This window comes from Astatotilapia calliptera, chromosome 9, assembly GCF_964374335.1.
Source record: "Astatotilapia calliptera chromosome 9, fAstCal68.1, whole genome shotgun sequence".
NCBI classification, from domain to species: Eukaryota; Metazoa; Chordata; class Actinopteri; order Cichliformes; family Cichlidae; genus Astatotilapia; species Astatotilapia calliptera.
Genome location: NC_137430.1, coordinates 28,218,757 through 28,238,157, shown reverse-complemented (window position 1 = coordinate 28,238,157; position 19,401 = coordinate 28,218,757). Strand labels below are relative to the sequence as shown.

The 19,401-nt window shown below is 43.0% G+C and overlaps 1 protein-coding gene across 4 annotated transcripts in view; it reads left to right on the top strand.

The window, feature by feature from the left end:
• drosha (drosha ribonuclease III) overlaps positions 1-19,401 on the top strand; it is a 138,145-nt gene that overhangs the window by 27,572 nt on the left and 91,172 nt on the right. For all 4 annotated transcript variants that reach the window (XM_026180199.2, XM_026180200.2, XM_080306189.1 and 1 more), the window contains 3 exons: positions 2,656-2,755; positions 7,133-7,240; positions 12,240-12,347. In XM_026180199.2, the coding sequence (XP_026035984.1) occupies positions 2,656-2,755; positions 7,133-7,240; positions 12,240-12,347 (316 nt within the window). The remainder of the gene's footprint in view (positions 1-2,655; positions 2,756-7,132; positions 7,241-12,239; positions 12,348-19,401) is intronic.

The following is a 19,401-nucleotide window of genomic DNA, read 5'->3' as shown; positions in this document are numbered from 1 at the left end:
AGTTTTAATATTTACGATGTTTAATGGATTAAAATTGTCTACTTTTATTTTTTTTGATTTAACCATGGAGCAGCTTCATGCATTGGGAGCCTTGAGCTTGTTTCATGGCTTCATTAGCTGTCTGGTCGCCACTTATTTTACAGAGCATTTGAATCACCTGTTGAGATGAACCATTGATTTCAGTAAGATTGTTGATCTTTTCTTTTAAATGCAGCTTTCTTTTTGTTGGCACTCTGACACTCTTCTGGTGTCTCATCTTTGGCTCTTTCTCGCTTTTCAAAGAAGCTCTTCAGCGACAGGGTTAGTTTGTAGACTTACTGATGCATGGAGGGAAAAAAATCGGACTGAGATACTGTAAGTGCGGGCAGAACGGCTTGAAAAGACAATCGGTTTAACGCAAAAGTTGAAATGAGATGCAGCATGTGAAAACCAGGCTAAAATAATACATTTTTTAAATTGTTTTCATGTTTCTGTAAATAGTTTTGTTATTTTTCTATGAATTTAGATTATTTTGGTTTAGCACATAGTCACCTATAACAGGTTGTTTGGCTAAAGAAGGAAAAGTTACTAATGGATGAATTATACTTCAGCGGGAAATCTACGTTACAACGTAGTCGGAAACTATTCTTGACTCTAACCTAACCGTAACCTGATGTGGAACTTCCGAAATATAAGAAATTATGACCAAACAAATAACATGTATAAAAACCTGCAGACCAGCGCGTTTGACAAGATCGAGAGAAGAGAATCATAAAGCTACTGCATCCAGCTGTAAGCTGCAGTCATGCTGCTTTCTCCTTTTTCTCCATCACCTCACACACACACGAACGTCAGCATGTGAAGTAAAATAATAAACTTAAACTGTTTACAATCATCTGTGCACCCTTAGCCAAGTGTCCCTCTAGCTTCTACCCTAAGTCTTTCTGACTGAATAAAGCTTTGTCTTATCTCAGCTTTTCAGTCATGTCAAACTCCTTAAAAACAGTTAAAAAAAACCAAAATGTATAAATAAATCTGTTGGTGTATCAGGTGTAAAATCCCTCCAAACTGCTGCTGCTGTGCTGCTAACTTCCTTCTATATAGTGCTCCTACTAGCTGCTGCAGTCCTGGAAACAAAGAGGCAAACACAGTTAAATGGATCAGTTTGTGTGGATGGTTTATTGAGTAAGGATCGGACTAATATCTGATCAATGCGTCCCTATCGTTGTGTCTTATCTGCACCTTAAAGCGCTCTGGAGCGTATTTACAAACCAGAAGAGACAGTCGTCCCACTCTGGGCCTTCGTAAAAGGGGTGTGGACAGCTGCTCCACCATGCAGCACCCAGATACAGAGACGGTGGTGTTAGGCCAATATTACAAGTATTGTACTTCATCATTGTAGTGGGTATATGAAAGAGCAAAGTAAACATAAAAGTCACTTTTCACTTCCCAGATTTTTCCACACTGTTCTTAAAATTCCACTGTGGAATTTTGAAGCCGGAAAGCTGTGTTTGAATGCCAAAGCGCCATTACTGTAACAGATAGATGAAGCCAGCAGTGGTCTACATTTGAAAAGGGCTGGAGATGGGGGAGGAAGGGGAGGGGGCGGTTGAAGAGAAAGAAAGAGGCAGCATATGCTAATGAAAGCATGTGCAGGGAATGGCGAGAGCCGCGGCAGCGCTACCCTGAGAGCACACAGCAGATCTGTGGAAAGGTCATTGGAGCGGATTGGGGACGAGGGGGCCTCCCAGGCTGGATAGACTCTCTCTCTCTCTCCATCTCGCTCTCCCTTTCTTCCTCTCCGTCTCTCGTCCGAGCGGGGCTTCTGTGCGGAGGTGCTGGTGAGCTGATAATCGGGGCGGTAAAGCCGCCTCATTCCCTCGTCTCAGTCTCTAATGAAGTCCCCGCTATTAAAGCTCTATAATTCTTCTGTTCCACAGTATACCCCCCACCCCATCACCACCACCTCCCTCCTCATCCTCCACCCTTCCTTCCTTCCTCCTCTCTCTCCCTCACTCCTTCTGTCATTTTATGCCACTCTCCCTGTCAGCGCGCCATCCTGTCCCCCAAGCCCCTCCATCCCACCAATCATAATTGAATAACTCTGGGTAAATGAGGAGAAAGTCTCCTGAATGGGAGCAGAACGGTCACACCCGGCCCTTGGTGCATCAATCAGGGGGTCTGATTGAAAAGAGAGGGAGAGAGGAAGCGAGAGAGAGGGGGGAGGTGGTTGGTATCATGGCTACATGTCACCTTGCCGATAACTCCGTGCCTCTTTTCAGATGCAAATGAGAAGAAAGACAATAGAGTTTTATAGAAAATGAGAATGAGGTTGCGAGATAACTCGAGCCAGTGTCACGTCTGTTCCCTTTTTTTTTTTCGTTCTTTTTTACGACGTGAGCAGAAAATTGTGAGTATCTGTGTGTGTGTGTGTGTGTGTGAACTTCTGCCCACAGCTCAAACAGTGGACATCTGAAACACTGACTCTTCTGTGTCCACTGCCCCTCACACACAAGCAGCTGATGCAACAGTGGCTGCTGGCTGCTGTTAAATTATGTTTGATATCAGGCAAGCTTCAAATGAAATATTGATGTGTTGTTGCAAAGGATGGAAACAGAGAGTGAAAGAGAGAGGGTGGACTTGTCAGCATGTCACCTCCTTATTTACCGTCCGCAGGTATCAGAAGCTGTGGAAGAGCTACGTGAAACTACGCCACCTGCTGGCCAACAGCCCCAAGGTCAGGCAGATCGACAAGCAGAAGATGACACAGAGAGAGGTGGGTGAAAGAAAACAAAACCGCCTTTGATATGTATTTTTTTGTTTCTTTTCTCACACTCATAATTTATCAGTAGAAGGCGCTTTCAGTGGAAGCGCGTGTCCTGGAGATATGAAAGGTGCTGCTGCAACACTGGCGCTCTTACTCTCTCTGCAGAAGTAAGAGATTCGCAGATATTAATTACAAAAACAAAACTATTACTATTGCTATTATTCCTGCTGTGCGCACTGATTCAAAAGCTGCTTATCGGAAACTCCCTGCCAGTACTCGCCGTTATTGCGGTAACAAAGATGCTATTTCACTCAACAAAAGTGAGATGTTCAAAACTTACAAAGGCAGCAATATTTGATTCTTTTTGTTAGTTTTTTTTGTTGTTGTTGTTAAGAAAACGTAGCCACACTTTGTTGCATTTAATGCTTTTTTTTTTGTAGCAGAGGTAATTTTCTACACATTAATACCTGGAGTTTTTCAAATTATGTTATTTTTGTGTGTGAATATCAGACTTAAAGTGGTTGCTTTTACTTAAAGCGTAACTTTACCGCTGATTAAACAGTCCAATTGTCCAGCCAACGCGAGGATATTTAGTCATTTTTTATTGTTAAACTATTATTTTGGCCATTTCAACCTTTTTCATAGTTTCTGATATTTTTTCTTATGTTGCTAAAGTTTTGCACTGTCGAACGATGGTGCACTGAAGAACAGAGCAACATTAAAAGTTTGCACTATATTACTACCTTTCTCACTCTTCGCACCTTCTCTTCCACTTTATCTGTTTTAACTCCTTTGTCTTTATTTTGACGACTCACATTTGTTTTATTTAATTCAGTCAGGTGACCAGATCACCTGGGCTCTAGCATGCCTCTGTGCATACAGACCATTGAAGCGTCCCATCCTAATGCACTTCCTGTGTTCTGGGCTAAAATTCAACTTTTCTGCAGTCTGAGTCTCACGAGTCGAGGTATTATCGGTGCACCTGAATATTGTTTTATGACAGATGTGAAAAATGCGACGCCACCCTTTAATGCATAATTTAGTTGATTTTTACTGCTCAAAATAAAACGCCTGTAACTGCGCTCTCGAGTTGACTGTGAAGGTCAAACCTCCACCTGGGAGCAGGAGTGGAAAAGGTTTAGGTTTAGTGAAGTAATAACCGTGTAGCCACGGGGATTCATGGGGTGGTGGTGCTGTGTGAGAGTGTGTGGGGCCTGGGCAAGCCGAGAACAAGCACCTTGCCACACTGCATCCTTCTCACAACTTCTCTACAGCAGACACAGCTTCTCCTCTAATTCTTTGAGTGTGCTGCAGATCCAGCCTCTTCCTTTGGACTGTTTGATACACTCTGGACCAATAATGAGCGAGAACTCGGAGCTCAATTAGCTCGTTTCCCAGGTAGCTCGGCAAAGCTCCCCGGCTAACAGGCCCTGACAATCCCACTGTCAACCTGCACTGGAGCAATTAGTGAACCCAAACAGTGGATCCATCATGCTCCTCCAGCAGCATTAGCCATGTCAGTGTCTCCTCACTGCAGTGGCAGTGTGGCACCGCTATTTACTTAATGCCCGAGGGAACACTGAAGCTTCCTCTGTAAATGGTCGTTCACTGACAGACTAAATGTCTGCTCATCTGATAGGCATTTTAAGAAGCACCCTGTCAGAGGTGTTGTGCGCCTCAGACGGGCCCTTTGATACTTCCGCACTCCCCCTGAAGTCCGCAGAGCTCCGGGGAGAGCAGAGGTGTGGCAAAAACTGGCCTACACACCCTGGCTCACGCCTCTGCGCCCCCTCTGCATCTCATGCTGAGAGCACAGAGAGGTAGGGGGGGAGGGGTGTGTGTGTGTGTGTGTGTGTGTGTGTGTGTGTGTGTGTGTGTGTGTGTGTGTGTGTGTGTGGCTGGCTGGCTGGCTGGCTGGCTGGCTGGCTGGCTGGCTGTGTTGCCCAGATGGACTTTGTGGCATCCCCTTAGCCAAACCACTGACCGGTCCTCAAAACCATTCACACAACAACGCTGTCGTATTTTTTTGCAGTGATTGTTTGCAATATAAATAAAGTTTTTGGTTAAAATTGTTCCCAACATAGAGCGAATAGGTGAAGTGTGTTATAAGATATTATTTGTCTCTGTATTAGAAATGAAAGAAAATGAAATACAGAACTGTGCTACTTTATTATCTCATATCTCTAATTTGAATAAGTATTCAGCCCCGAGTCAGTGCTTTGACAGTGGATTCAGCTTCGAGTCTTCTCTATCAGCTCGGCGTATGTGGATTTGGGGATTTGCTCCGATTCTTCTTTTGCAGCATCTTCGCAAAGCTATCTTAAACTCACTCCACAGATTTTTCTGTTTTCGAGTCTGAGCTTCAGCTCGGCCACACAAGAACTTAACGCTCTCTTTCCTCAGTACGTTTCAGCATCGACAGGGATGTGCTCTTAAGGATGTCTCTACCCAGTTTTCAGACTGCGGCTCTCTTTACTTTATTCTTTTGGTTCTTTAAAATGGACCTGCTATGTTTTTGCCTTATTTTCTGTCATGCATATATATATTGCTACATTGGTGGATGCTAAAATTAAACATGACTGAGGTTTCAAATAAAGAGGTCAGTGCATGTCAAAGTAATCCCTGTGAGCCAAAAGCTCAGGCATCAGACTGCTCTAAACACACCGTTTCAGACAGTAAATCACCCTTTAGATTATATCTTGTTTGGATTATTTGGATTATGGGTTAAGTACATTGAACCTCTGTAGAAACAGAGATTTTACCCAGAAGAACAGGCACCAATCATCGAACGTAACATTAGGTTAGACTGCAAAATTCAGCCTGTGATGGTGGCACATCAGCTGATCTCATTACCATAGCATTATGATGTCTCTGCAAACCAGCTTGCAACCCACCCTTAACCTTTGCTACTGCTAGTCATGTTATTTTTGACTCAATAGTATCTGCTGTGCTCTGTTCTGTATTGGGCAGTCTTCCTTCTCCCCCCCCCACCTCATCTGGCTTCTTGCTCCGCATACCCACAGGTGGAACACAACAAGACCATAAACGTGGGGTAATTACTGTAGTGGTCTGGACTAAAGAAGGTAGCACAGCAAAGTTTAATAAAGAATCACTGGTATTCATTATCAGCATTCCTGCACATCTTATGGAAATTAGGGCATCAGCTCTAGCAAATCATATGCTGGATGACCTAAAATTGCAAAAGCTTTAATCTTCCTGCTTTGTACTGGAAACAGTATGGTAGGAATAAGCTACAGGGCCCTAAATGAACCAGCAAAAGCTGAAGTAAATGGTGCACACAAGCTACGGATGTGCACTTGCCTTCCACAGTCATTGAATTTCAGACAGTGTCTTTGGTGTTTGACCTCAGCCTGTTCCAAAAACACAAACACTCTTCACAGCAGAAGAGTATGATGATAAAAGTCAAATGTGCCATGACTCGTCTCTTTGACCAGCAGAAAGTTACGTGTCATCTCCTTCCCACACTGGTTAATTATTTACTTTTTGTGCTTCTCGCTCAAATTTTCGTCCTGCAAAAATGAAGCATTTACATATCATTCGCACTTCTCTGTGATTACTGCTTTCCATATACAGTGGTTGGCTGTCCATGGAAAGTGTGTGTGTGTGTGTGGTTGCACATGCACTTGTGCGCGTGGGTGACGGTGTTCACTTTGATGCACAGTTCAAAGTAGGATGGCATTATTTATTCATGCCTTTGTTGTTCTTATTTCCTCTGCGAGTCGAAAATTCCTGGCGTTCCATTTTAGGCAGATCACGGCTAACTCAGACAGAGTCGATAGCGTCTCCGCTGAATGAAACACATGCATGCGCACGCACATTTAGGAGGTGCTGTCTGTCAATACGTCTTCCATCTTGGTTGTTATTTGTAGGACCTCTTATCTCAGACTCAAACTCTCCTTTTACTCTGCTGAATCTGCTGTAGGGCTGACATGTTTGTCTGTTTGTGTGTCTGTAATGATTCCTGGTGTTGCTGATGGAGGTACCTCTAGGCTCTGGTGTGGTGGGCCTAATGGGCAGGCAGGTGCCTCAGCTCTTGGTTGCAGCGACTGAAGCCTCATCATCAGCTTTCTTACACCCAGGAGCACCACAACCACCACTCCCCACAGCCATGCTGACCTATGGCAGCGCCTCAATTAGCTAGAACCAGCAAAGCTGTCACTTCTCCTCTTGCTGCTGTCTGCTGCTATGCTATATGTGTATCCTGCCATGGAGGTTTCAGATTATTACATGTGCTAGCCTATCTGTTGGAAAAGCAAGAGTCAAAGAAAGGGGGGAGCGAGGGTGGGGTGAGGTTTTGAGGATGGGAGCTGTCCCCGTAGGCTGTGCTCCAGTGGATCAATAATTGACTGGCTGGTTGTTTGGCAGGAAGCTCTTCAGAAGATCCGTCAGAAGAACACGATGCGCCGAGAGGTCACAGTGGAGCTCAGCAGTCAGGGCTTCTGGAAGACTGGCATCCGCTCCGACGTCTGTCAGGTAACGCCACTCAATTGTATGCATGCACATACAGCGCCGATTCCATGGATCGAACAAACGAATGTACACATTGTTTCACAGTTACATAACAATGAAGCATAACACCCTGGTGCTTTTAAAAGTAAAGAGATTCAAAACATCCTTTAATGCACTCCAGAGAGACAAGTATAAACAATCTTTTAAAACAAAGATTTATATATATATATATTTCTAACAAGACTGAATAGAATACTAAATAAAGATTATTTCAATTACAGACTTTTTTTTTTTTAAATTCTATAGTAAAGAGAAAAAACCCCATTTACCTTAAATTCAAAAAAATCCCCAAATTCAAGAAGCTGAAAGCACAGAGTGTGGAGCATTTTCATTCAAGAATGAAAGAATCAACTTTGTAAGTGGACTGGTTTTTATATAGCGCTTTTCTCAAGCATTAGAATCCCTTTTACTGGAAGCCACAATCACCCATACAGTGCTTTATTCTGTGCCTTTAAACACTTTGTACCTATCAAATAAATGCACACTCACGCACTGATGGATGCATCAGGGTCCATTTGAAATTTGGTTTGTTGCCCAAGGATCTGCAGACTGGTGGAACCAGGAATCAAACCACAGCTACTTATAACACTTGTTGCTGACTGACACGGAAAAGCAAGGCAGCTAAATCCTACCCATCATTGTCAAATTAAATAGACAATAATGCTTTAGTATTCTTGGAGTTTTGACTGTACTATAGACAGCTTTAATAGCAGGGAGGGCAGGTTTATAGGCAAAAACATATTAATGACTGTACTTAGACATGGAAGAGAAGGAGAACTGCGAAGTTATCAGTTAATACTATTAGGGCTGGTTAGCAAGGTGCATTCACAGACTATACAGATACAGCTACTGGCACTAGCTTCAGTTAATATGCAAAGGAAATACGCAACATTTATCCATCAAAACTGGTGTGCATCCTTCTTGGATGGTTTCTTAGTACAACTAGCCACACACCAAGTCATACAATCTGTCAAATAATCGGATTAACATGATCAGAAATGGCAAATAGATCTGTGACGCTACATGGTACAGGTTAGAGTGGACCCAAATCATTTTTTTTGTAGCAGGCACTGTTTTATGCCTGCTCTATAGGCAGAGTATTTTAACGTGGGATTCTACTTTGCATTGTTTTCGTCTCTATGGACTGTTTTCCTCTGTAATTACATGTTTTTTAGTGCCACCTTCTGAGTTTAGCTACAGTTTAGCTAACGTTTGTCTAAATCTTGTCTACGTTATATCTGTTAACAATGTAAGTGCAATAGTTTCAGGGTACAAAGTTAAATGCTCGCTTTGTATGCTCGTGGCAGTTGGCTGCCCCTCCCTGAGTTTAGTTAAACACGAGGTCTCTTCCTGTTAAAAGGGAGTTCTTCCTTCTCACTGTCGCCGACTCCTTGTTATTTACCCTGCAACGTGAAGCCACTTAAAGCAGCTGCTGTTGTGCATTGGCTGTGTATAAATAAAACTGAATTTGTATTTAAAACCAAAAAGCAAACATAGTCACTAGAAGTTGGACACATGCACATATTGCAGTGGCTCCACTCAGACGGACACGTCCGCTGCACAGCCACAGCCGCACACCCTTCTCTTCTTTCCACACATTGCGTCACTTCTCCATTCAAGTGTCAAAATCTGTGTAGGCAAAGCGTACTCCCACAGAGCCGCAGCGGTAGCCATACCTTTCATTAAGTAACGACTCCGACTGGACAGCTTATTTATATGCCACTTGACTGTCACTCGGCATTTCATGCACTTTTAACAGCAAAAAAATATATTTAGGATGGATTCTTATTTTTATCGTAACTGTAGCTCATTTTCTAGGAAGCGGAGCAGCATGTTCAACTTGCACTTGGATGTGTGCACGCGATTTCGAACGGGCAGAACTAATGAGACTTGAACCATAACCCTGAATGTGTAAGCAGCGCGCTGTGCCCACTGAAACAGAGCGCTTCGTGTGCTCATGCACTACATTGATAGTCAGTGTAATGATATAGCTAAGTCTGTTTGAGTGCATTTTTTATTTATTGTCTATTCTAGGATCTTTTTTGTCTTAAACTTCTTACTGAAAAGATAATTGGCATCAGCGTAGCACGTATTATTCTCTCGGCACACCCACTATCAATGTAGTGCAGTGAAAGTATCCTACAGCTGATGCTGCTGCTCACATTTGGAGAGGAATGACAGAATGTTCTAGCCGTGCAAGCCAGACCTCTCTTACAGCAAGGTCTAGCAAAGAAGAATCCGATCCATAATTGCTGTCCAATTATATTTGCTTCAAGCTGTACCGCTACGACTAATTGCTTCATGAATAATTTCAGTCCGAACTGCAGCGGTACAGTCTACACAACATGTGACACAGACAATAGATAGCTGCAAAACTGACCCATAGTTTCTCGATTTTAAAAGCAGACTTCGTCTTTTTTTTTTTTTTTTTTTCCGGAGCAAAATCAACCCCCTTGTTACAAACATCGTTCGGCAACACCAAGGTTGTTTCACTTGAAAGGCTCTGTCAAGGACCGGGCTGCACATCGGGGGCAGAGATGGGACTTATTTATTCATCACAATTTTATTTTATGTTCATATTTTTTATTTTATTTTTTTTTTATTCACTGCCTTTTTTCTCACTCTCTTGTTTTCTGTTCTTTTTGGCTCCCTGATCACATTTATGTTCAGTCAGACAGTCAAAAACATTTCAAAGGGAAGTCTGTTTTTCTTTTTCTACAGTGGAGAGAATAAGTGTGGGCGGGTCTATGTTTTCTGCAGCAATTACTTAGTGTATATATATATATATATATATATTAATCCACCTACTTATAAATTATATAACTAAGGCAAAGCATGGAGAAATACAACTGTATCAGCTGTGTTAGGGGTAGGTAATAAAGCTCGCCTGCAAAGGTGAATTTCTGCAGTAGTTTACGTTGCACAATATATACAGCCTAATAAAATCTGTGGAAGCACTGTAAACCAGAGGCCTTTCACTCACATCACACATGGCTCAATGTGCATCAAAATAAATGAGCCTATCAACGAAAAGAAACAGGAAGCATAGGTGGTTAGACAGCGGTTAGCGCTGTCGCCTCACAGCAGTCCCGGTTTGCAGTGTTCTCCCTGTACATGCCAAGACACGCTGTTCAATTCATAATTCTCAATGTATTCTCTCTGCTTTCTGCCTCACTAGCCAAGTTGCTGTTAATTTAACAAAATTGTTATTTAATGATTAATTAAGTAGCTCTACCGGCTGTGATTCAGGAGGTAGAGGGGGTCATCTGCTAATCAGAAGACTAGTTGGTTACTCAGCTCCTCCAGACCACATGTTGAAGCGTCTTTGGGCAAGACGGTGAAACGCAAATTGGTCGTGATGCATCCGTCAGAGAAAAGCCAAAATGTGCTGGGTTTGAATTTAGCCCTTGAGTGGGTGCTCTGGCTTCCTCACACAGTCCAAAGAGATGCACGATAGGGTTGCTGACTCTGTGTTAGTCCCGTGATGGCGACTCTTCCAGGGTCTACCTAGGCTCATGCACTGTGAAAGCTGGGTTAGTCTCCACCCAACCAGCTCCAGCTCTGCCGTCTTGCACTGTAGCTTCTGATGGTAGTCCTTCAGATCTGCATTTCTCCACCCACCGTAGGTTCTGATTGGATTGCGCAAACAGCAGATCACAAAAGCGAGAGCTGTAGTCCAAGACGCTAAAGTAGAAACAAAAGCTGGAAAAGAGCATGTCTAGCATGGAGTTATCCTTTTGTAAATCGATAATAGGTGGTATAAATCTCTCCAACGCATAATTATATAACTTTTTTTTATCGCTAAAATGAGGTGCCAAATATGCTTGGGTGGAAGATAATAAACCTGACTGGCTTCCCAGAGTAAAGCCTTGGTGTGGAGTCGTGCTTGTAATACTTAAATCAAAGAAAAAGTGAATTCAGGCTGCTGGCCTGGTTGGAAGGTGTCCAAAATACCCAAACGTCACCCGTGACAGTAAATTAGGAATTTCTCACCTTTTAATTAGTGGCGTATCAACTCTCTAACAAGCCCCCACCCTGCCTTTGTGAACACAGAGACATACTCAGTCACTCAGGCAGTCGTAAGAACAGGTCAGGAGCAGCAGACATGACCGGGCCCCGGCTTTGTTTAATTGGCTGCTTAACAAGGCCCGGGGACTGTGTCACCACGGCCCCTGTGATGGCCCCAGGGCTACGTGGCAGCACCGCTTGTAGCCGCCGGGCCTCGGGCTCACCCTCCCCAGTAGCACTAATTAAAACATGCACGGCTCCTTCTTCTCTCATGTGGTGGCACAGGGTTAATGTGTGTACACCAGCCTTTGTTACAGTTTCTCAGTCACTCCGAGGGGAAGACTTGATAAGCCTCGGCTAATGATTCCGCAGATTGGCTCTGCAGACTGCCGAGCTCAGTATCCGACCACCGACTGTTTCGCTTTAACTCCCCCTTTTCTTGTCACATTCCCCTCACTCGCAGCTCATCCTCCAACCCCGCCCTGCCCTTGACTTTTCTTTTACTTTGTTGCACTCAAACTTTTTTCTTTTCATATGTGAGGGTCAGCGGGGGCTGTCAGCGTTTGTTCCAATGTAAGTGTGTCAACATGTCAGAATGGGCTTCGATTTTGACTGTCCTGTCCAAATGTGAATTTCCCCCATCTCTGTCATTCCCTCTCGCTCTACAGCAATTGGGTTTTTGATTATTTCATCTCTCTGTTGCAGAGCACCACTTAATAAATAATGACTGGCTGATTGATTTCTCCCTCCCCGTTCCCTCCATCAACCCTCTCCCATTCTTTCTCCCAATCTCTTCATCACACTTGCTCTCAAAACACGCTCCCTTCACTTTTCTTTCATATACGCCATGATCCTTGTTCTCTGCCTCTTCCTGTTACTTGAGATTTTCTATTTTTTTCTTCCTCTCCTGTCTTCCTTTCTTACCCTGCTTGTCAATTCTCTCTGTCCTCCACAGCACGCCATGATGCTCCCCGTTCTCACCCATCATATCCGCTACCACCAGTGTCTCATGCATCTGGATAAGCTCATCGCCTATGTCTTCAAGGAGCGCTGCCTCCTTCAGGTAAGAATCTGTCATGACTGTTTGATGTGACTGTGAAGGCCTGTCCCAAGCTTACTTAAAGGCTGGCATAGATGATAACTAACAAGATAGATAACATTAGGCGAATCCGTGCAGTGCTTTCAGGCGGTGCACAGTCTACAGGTTAGATAGGCCGATAAAAAAGTAAACATTCTGTGCAGGAGCTTGTTATGCACAGAGATCCAGGGAGGCAGCGTTTCCCCTCATTACTGTGCCCGATCCACCTCTACAGGGATAGTTCAGGTGGAAACAGGGGCTCAGGAGTCAGCTAAGGTAACACACACACTGGCCTGAGTCATATCTCTGCAGTGAGCAGCCCAGGTCTGCTGTGAGTTGCAGTGACAGTAGTCAGGACAACGACAGCCTCCTCCGTAATGCCAGCTCTCCCCTGTCAGGTCCACAGCCTCAAGCTATGTGCTCTCAGAGTGAGCTCCACGGCTGCCTCCAGCAATATTGAAGAGCTGTCATAACCTGATACATTAGAAATCAATGTGTTGTAGCCTATACATAGTTAAAAAGGGGAAGGATGCATTAAGATTCGCTCAGGGCTCTGTGTGTCTGTGTGCCAGACTGCTCAGTGGTCTGAGAGCATTTGTGTGTGGTTTTTGCACATATCGATCAATGATTGGCCTTTTTGTCGTTTGCATAATGACGACCTGTCATTACAAGCGCTAAAAAGGAAACACTGGCTTGCGAGGCCAGCCGGTAGCTGACAAGCTGCGGCCTCTTTCATCGTGAAGATGTCCATTTGAGCTTCAATGGTTGGTCTCTCTAGGGATATGTTAATTGATCTGTCCCTCCCCCTTTCTCCTTCAACTCCTTCATCTCCCGTAGAAGACGCACAGATGGAAAGAAAAACAATCATTTATACATAACAGCTCACAGGCAGCGCGCACTACAGGCTTCTGCAGCGCCTGTTGCCTGCCTGCATTGCAATTCTTGCCATTGAGGTGGTAATACAGTGGCATCGCTGTGTATCTGTGTGTGGACAAAGCCAGGGCTGTCAGCAGTTCGCCACTACTGGGACTGAAATGACCCAAGTAGGGAGCCATCATTGCTGGGCTTAAAACACTTTCCTCATCTACAGCACACACACAGCAGCGCCTAATGTCCCACAGCACTCACACACACTCTGCGCCCAGATAGATTCAGACAGAACGGCTGCAGGAGTGCAGCGGTGCCTGCTCAAACAGCCCCGCTCCGAGTCAGAGCGGGTTTCAGATCCGCCGTCACTTCTCATTTGCCTCCACTCGGATGGGATGATCACATTTAATGAGATAAATGTTTTCCTGTGACAGTCCGCTCATTTAACATGAGGAGAATCAGCTCCCACCCTTTGATTGCATTACAAATGAATTGTACTTTGATAGAAGGTTTGTGTGCTTTGAATATAATTTATCCTTAGTTGTGTCGAACGCATAGGTATAAAAGTTTTGGCACAGTGGCTACCATATTGTTTGTTTCAAGGAGAATGGAACAAACACCAACACACAAGGAAGCGAACTGGTTGCATTGCAAGTTGTAACCATGTGATGAGCAAAAGAGAAGATCTGGCTATGAAACTGCGCTCAGTCAGCATACCCTGGATAATCCTGTATTATCCAGGGTGGCCAGTTGTTTAAATATTATCATCAATATAACCTGAGACTAGTCACTGCGATCAAAAAACCATCAGCTAAGTTTTTACTGAGGTCACAGAGCAAAGGAGCCGAGTGCTGTTTTCTCATAAACTTCTATACAACCTGAGAAATTTTCATCCCTTGGTGGCCATGAAAAAAAAAAATGCAGGTTTAAGGCGTTTCTTCTGCATTGGCTTCACTTTTCAGACCCAGAAGCCACAGTCCATCCATCTTTAACACTGTGATTCAGCTGCAGTGGAGGGTGTACACACAGACTGCCAGAGCTTCTCCTCAGTACGACTAACAAATTGTTGTGGATTGTTTGGTCAGTCTTGCGTAATGCATGCCAAAGCACCAGCTTTGCTTGTTGCTTGTTTTGACCCTGCATTACAACAAGAGCAATGACAAACAAGTAATTTCTTACAGAAGCTGAGTTGTTCATTTATAAATATATGTGAAATATTTTACAAAATAAGTACTTTTACAAGTGATTTAGATCTTAAAATATATAGTAGCATTCACTAAACAAAAACAGCAGCTTATACATCTAAACGATTTAATTATTGTAGAAGGATTACAAAAAAATGTAAAATTGAATGTTGGATGAAGTGGTGTTAGATACGGAGCCCCACGAGGAACATTGGAGGGGAAAACATGAAGATGAACCTTTGTGAGATCTCGCAAAATAGGCCGCATACTTCGGAGGCCGCCAGCTCGAAGCTGGCCGGGAGTTCGAGGCACGATGCGCCGGGAGGTCGAGGCACGATGCGCCGGGAGTGCGGTTCTAGTGAGCCTCTAGTGGCCTCGACCTCCCGGTCAGCTTCGAGCTGGTGGGTAACAGACGTAACAGCACTTTTGCAAATATGTGATGTCTTGATAAGCCGAGCAGATATTTGAACTTTACACAGCTACATTCACGCCTGAAAATATGTTAGAAGTTTATTTTGTGATGCAGAAAGAGTAATATTAAAACTAAGTAGCTGCTGCCATTGTTGGAAACTATAGTTGGCTGGGCCGTGCTATGAATTCTGGGATAGGTTGGTGTTACGTTCCCCTAAAAGGGGTCTAGGTGATGAGGGGGTGGGGGAGTATAACAAAATGTGTCCGGGTCAGAAAAAAGAGTCAAAATGGTTAAATTAAAGAATTTTATTAAAGTTTCTATTAATGTTCAACTAAAAGAGACGGACAAGCTGCTATCACCATTTAAGGAAACAAACAAAACTCAAGCGTTGGTCAGTAAAGTAAAACATAAGTCAAAAAGAGAGGGCAGCTCACTAGCTGCAAACAGCAAAAACACATGGCACTCTGGCCCAGAGCTCACCTTTCCCTGGGCTTAAATACTTTTAATTACTGATGCGAGTCAGCTGTGTAAAAGAGAAAGGTGGCACCTCAGGCAGAAGAGATTGTAGGACACGCCCACACAAGCACCTTCAGGAGGAGGCCCTGATAGGGCCGTAACAGTTGGGCCACGAAGGATACACCGACTCGGCCTTCAAATGCGACCTGCGAAGATCTCGCAAAAGTTCATCTTTATTTTTTTTTTTCTCCAATGTCCCTTGCAGGGCTCCGTAGTTAGATGCCCTAAAAAAGATACTGAAAAAAACAACTAAAATAGAATAAGAAACACGTTTTAATAGATTTATTAATGTTAAAGTTTATCAGACCATCCTAATCTGCCTGCACTTTAGCCCCTCAGCTCTCCTCCTGAGGCCCTATAACCATCAGATTTGGCTAATTTGCTCAGGATTTCACTCTGTATTTGCTCAGATTGGTTCTCCACACTCTGTTCAGTTCAGCTACGGTTCCCCCACTGCCCTGACAGCCTGCAACCCGCCCGGTACGCCACACTTTTCCCTCTGACCCAGGCCAACATCCCATCAGCCCTGCAGTTATTAATCATCTTTTACCTAACTACAGTGCCCTATGTATTTATTTATCAATCACAGCTATCTAGCTGTGTCTCACGTTACAGCAGGCGTCATGTTAAAATTTGTGTTGCTAAGCAATACCACATCTGTTGTTTTACATCATTTTCTGTGGCGTCAAAATGACGTCCTCAGTGATTCTAGGTATAAGTAATCATGAATTCTTTATCTTTTTATCCCCCACATCACATATTATCTTTCTAAAAACTTAAATTAAACCACCTACTTTAGGAAAAGTTGTGAAATATGAGATGTGGTTACATGATTTTTAAAAAAGCCAAGGGATCAAAATGACCCCCTCAGCGGTTCTACCGTGAACTGACGCTACCACACATTGGAGGTGATAATTTAAAAGCATCTGTTCATCCTCACCTGTTTCTTCATGTAGAGGTGCAAGGTGTCCTTCACCTGACTGCTTCATTTGGGTCTACCAGCTTGGTTTGTGGCATAAAACAAAAATAATCTCAAACTGGCGAGTTTGTTCTTTTCGCACCAAGAAAAGCGTGCGCATGACGTGGTTGCACTGTATATGGATCAACAAATGTATCACCACTTCCTGGTTTTTGGGCTGACAGTGATTATTATTATTATTATTATTATTAATATAGTTATTTTTGTTTTATCTGCATTTCATCTCATTAATTTTACATATTTGTTTCACTCCTTAAGTCCTTGAGCCAGCCTGACATGTAGAATTATACCAACTTAACACACTTTATTAGGCTCATTTCTATGCACAGCACCAGCATGGGAAGAAAACCCTGGAATAATACTATAAATATTAATTACATTTCACACTTCAAATCCGAAACAAAAACAGAAGTGCTTCATGAAAATGCTTTTCAGGATCTTTAAATATAGACTAGACTGACTCACAGGTCATCATATATACTTGCCTACAGTCTTTAAATCCTCATGTTGAAGGCTATAGTGAGTATTTCTCCAATGAGGAGCCAGACTTCAGTGGTCTGTCTGGGTTTGGAGCAGTTGAATATGTATTTGTGAATGGCTTTTCTTGTTCCATCTATGTAGAGTAATGAGCTGTACTCCTGTTAAAGGAATGAGAATTTATTTCCCTTTTTTCATAAGAGATGAAAGCGGCTTATCATCTGAGAAGAGCTGGGTGCAATCGATGCTTGTTTTCAGCTCATTCTCTATAATGTTTAATGAACGCTTATCTGTAAATCCAAATTGTAAGGAGAATAAATGTTGCTGATGTACATTCACCATAGTAAACTCAGTCGGCGAAGCCATGAAACATCTTTTGATTCTCTGTGCAGCAACATACCTGCTTATGCAGTAGAGAAAGGCAATGTGATCCCGGCATGAGGCAACTGACAAAAACCCAGCCTGAGAGCGGGAGCCTCTGCACTCTGCACTTCCCCCCCGCCCGACTGCAGTGGAGCCTGGGCCCTTTGAAGCTCCTCTTCTGAGAGCCTCCCCGTTAAACATTTAACATTTAAAACTTAGGAGGGGCGGGGCAGGGTTGGAGAGACATGTGTTCATGGTCGCCACATGCTCCCGCATCCCCACATCCAACAGACCCTCATAATCCCACCCAGCCCCCTGTTGCTTCATCCTCGTTCCTCGCTTTTGACCCATGCTGACAGAATGAGAGGCATCACAGAGCATCTCAATAATTTAACTGTACAAGTCCACAGCCCTGCCTCTGATATTGCATGCTTTTGTTTGTGTGCCCCTGTGAATACGACTGTGACTCTGTGTACTGGGGTATTTTATTTGTTTTCATGGCGACACATTACCATCCATGTGATTGAGGTGTCCATTTGATTCAGTTGGGGAATACCGTTTCACATGCTTTGAATGTTTTCTTTTGTTTCAGGTTGAATACCTGAGTTTTTCATTTTATAAAATAAAATATTGCTAGTGCTATGTACTGTATGCTGGATATTAGAATGATACAGTATTTATTTATTGCCAGGACTTTTGTGGTTGCTGAACACATGAACTACAATATGGAACTAACTGTTAACAGTAGCTAAAATGTAGCGTGAATTGGACCCATGTGTACAAGACCTTTCCGAATTCTGACAATCCAATATGGCTGCCAGGTTGGGTGTTTTTTAATATTGGAATTGAAAGGGTTGATTGCTGTTATTGCCTAAGGCTTGAGAATAGGTGTAGTCAGCTTGACATCACCTATTTCTTTGTGAAGTACTGTTGTGAAGGTAAAAATTTAGCATTTTTGCTGCTTTTGGAGCCCAATGTGTGATCATTTTAGAAAGTCCCGAGTGCTTACATTTTCAGCTAACTAGCTAGCAGATTTGGTTAGCTCAGTGCAATCAAAGTTATAAAATACATACTAGAATTTCACACTCAAGCTTAGGTTTTCAGTCATCCAAGACATTGTAGTCTTGAGTGCTTTAAAAAAAAGCAACTGGAGACTTCTATCAGGTTGTAAAGATGTTTCACCTCTCATCCCAGACGTCTTCATTTCAAATTGGTGAAAAGGTACGGGTATTTAATCCCTACTGGGGGTTGGCCCATTTGAAGGTAGTCCTGATGGTCGTTGACCCACAATTAATCACGCGAGTCATCGCAGTCAAAAGCCAAGGTGTGACATAAAGGAATGGGTCGTTAACATACCTGGACCCAAAGTGTGAAACCTCTGTAAGATATTGCCCCAACCCATCGCTGTGAGAGCTATTCAGGTCACATGATTGTGGGTTTCTCATGGTTGAAATGCCCGAAAAAGAATCTCAAGACTGCATAAATATTTTTAGGTTTTTCAGAAACCTTAACAAATCAATTTTTAGGGATATTTTATTTTTATTTTGTTTTAAAGAATTAATTTAAAGAAATGTTTTAGACAGACTATACCAAAGTTTGGCAAACTAAATCTTTACTCAGACAATCCATATATATGTATGTAGGTATATATAACCAACAGGCTAGTAAAATACTAGATTTTCACTCACCAGAACCAAAGTACACACTACTCAAATGCTTTGTGTCAAATAGCAAACCATAAAATTAGTCAAATAACTTTAAAAATGCTTGGAAATGGATCAAAATCACCCACACATGGAAGAGGTCCATTTTAATTACTCAGAGCAGTGGACGAGGCCTAAGAGATATCTTTCAGCTCCATTTGTCAAGACACCTGTCAATCAATGTGACCACGCCCTTAACTCAGTTATCTAGGTCAATGGGTTATTTAAAATGCATCCCACTCAGACTTGTTGTGTAAGAAAATATCTGTTTTGTTCTGTTTTTTAAAAAAAAACTGGCTGTAAACGTGTTTATTTGTGCTGTGAAGCTGGGTACGTTCAGACACCGTGAGTCGATTGCGATTGACTCACTTTGAGGGAAAAACTATAGCCAGTTTGCTTCATTTTTCAGCCGCTTAATCTGAACCAGTACCTAAGGCTATAGTTTTATATTTCTAGTTTGTCTGATTTGACTGATTGATACAACTACCACAACACGAGACAGATATATTGTACGAATGATTCATCTTGAAGACTACTG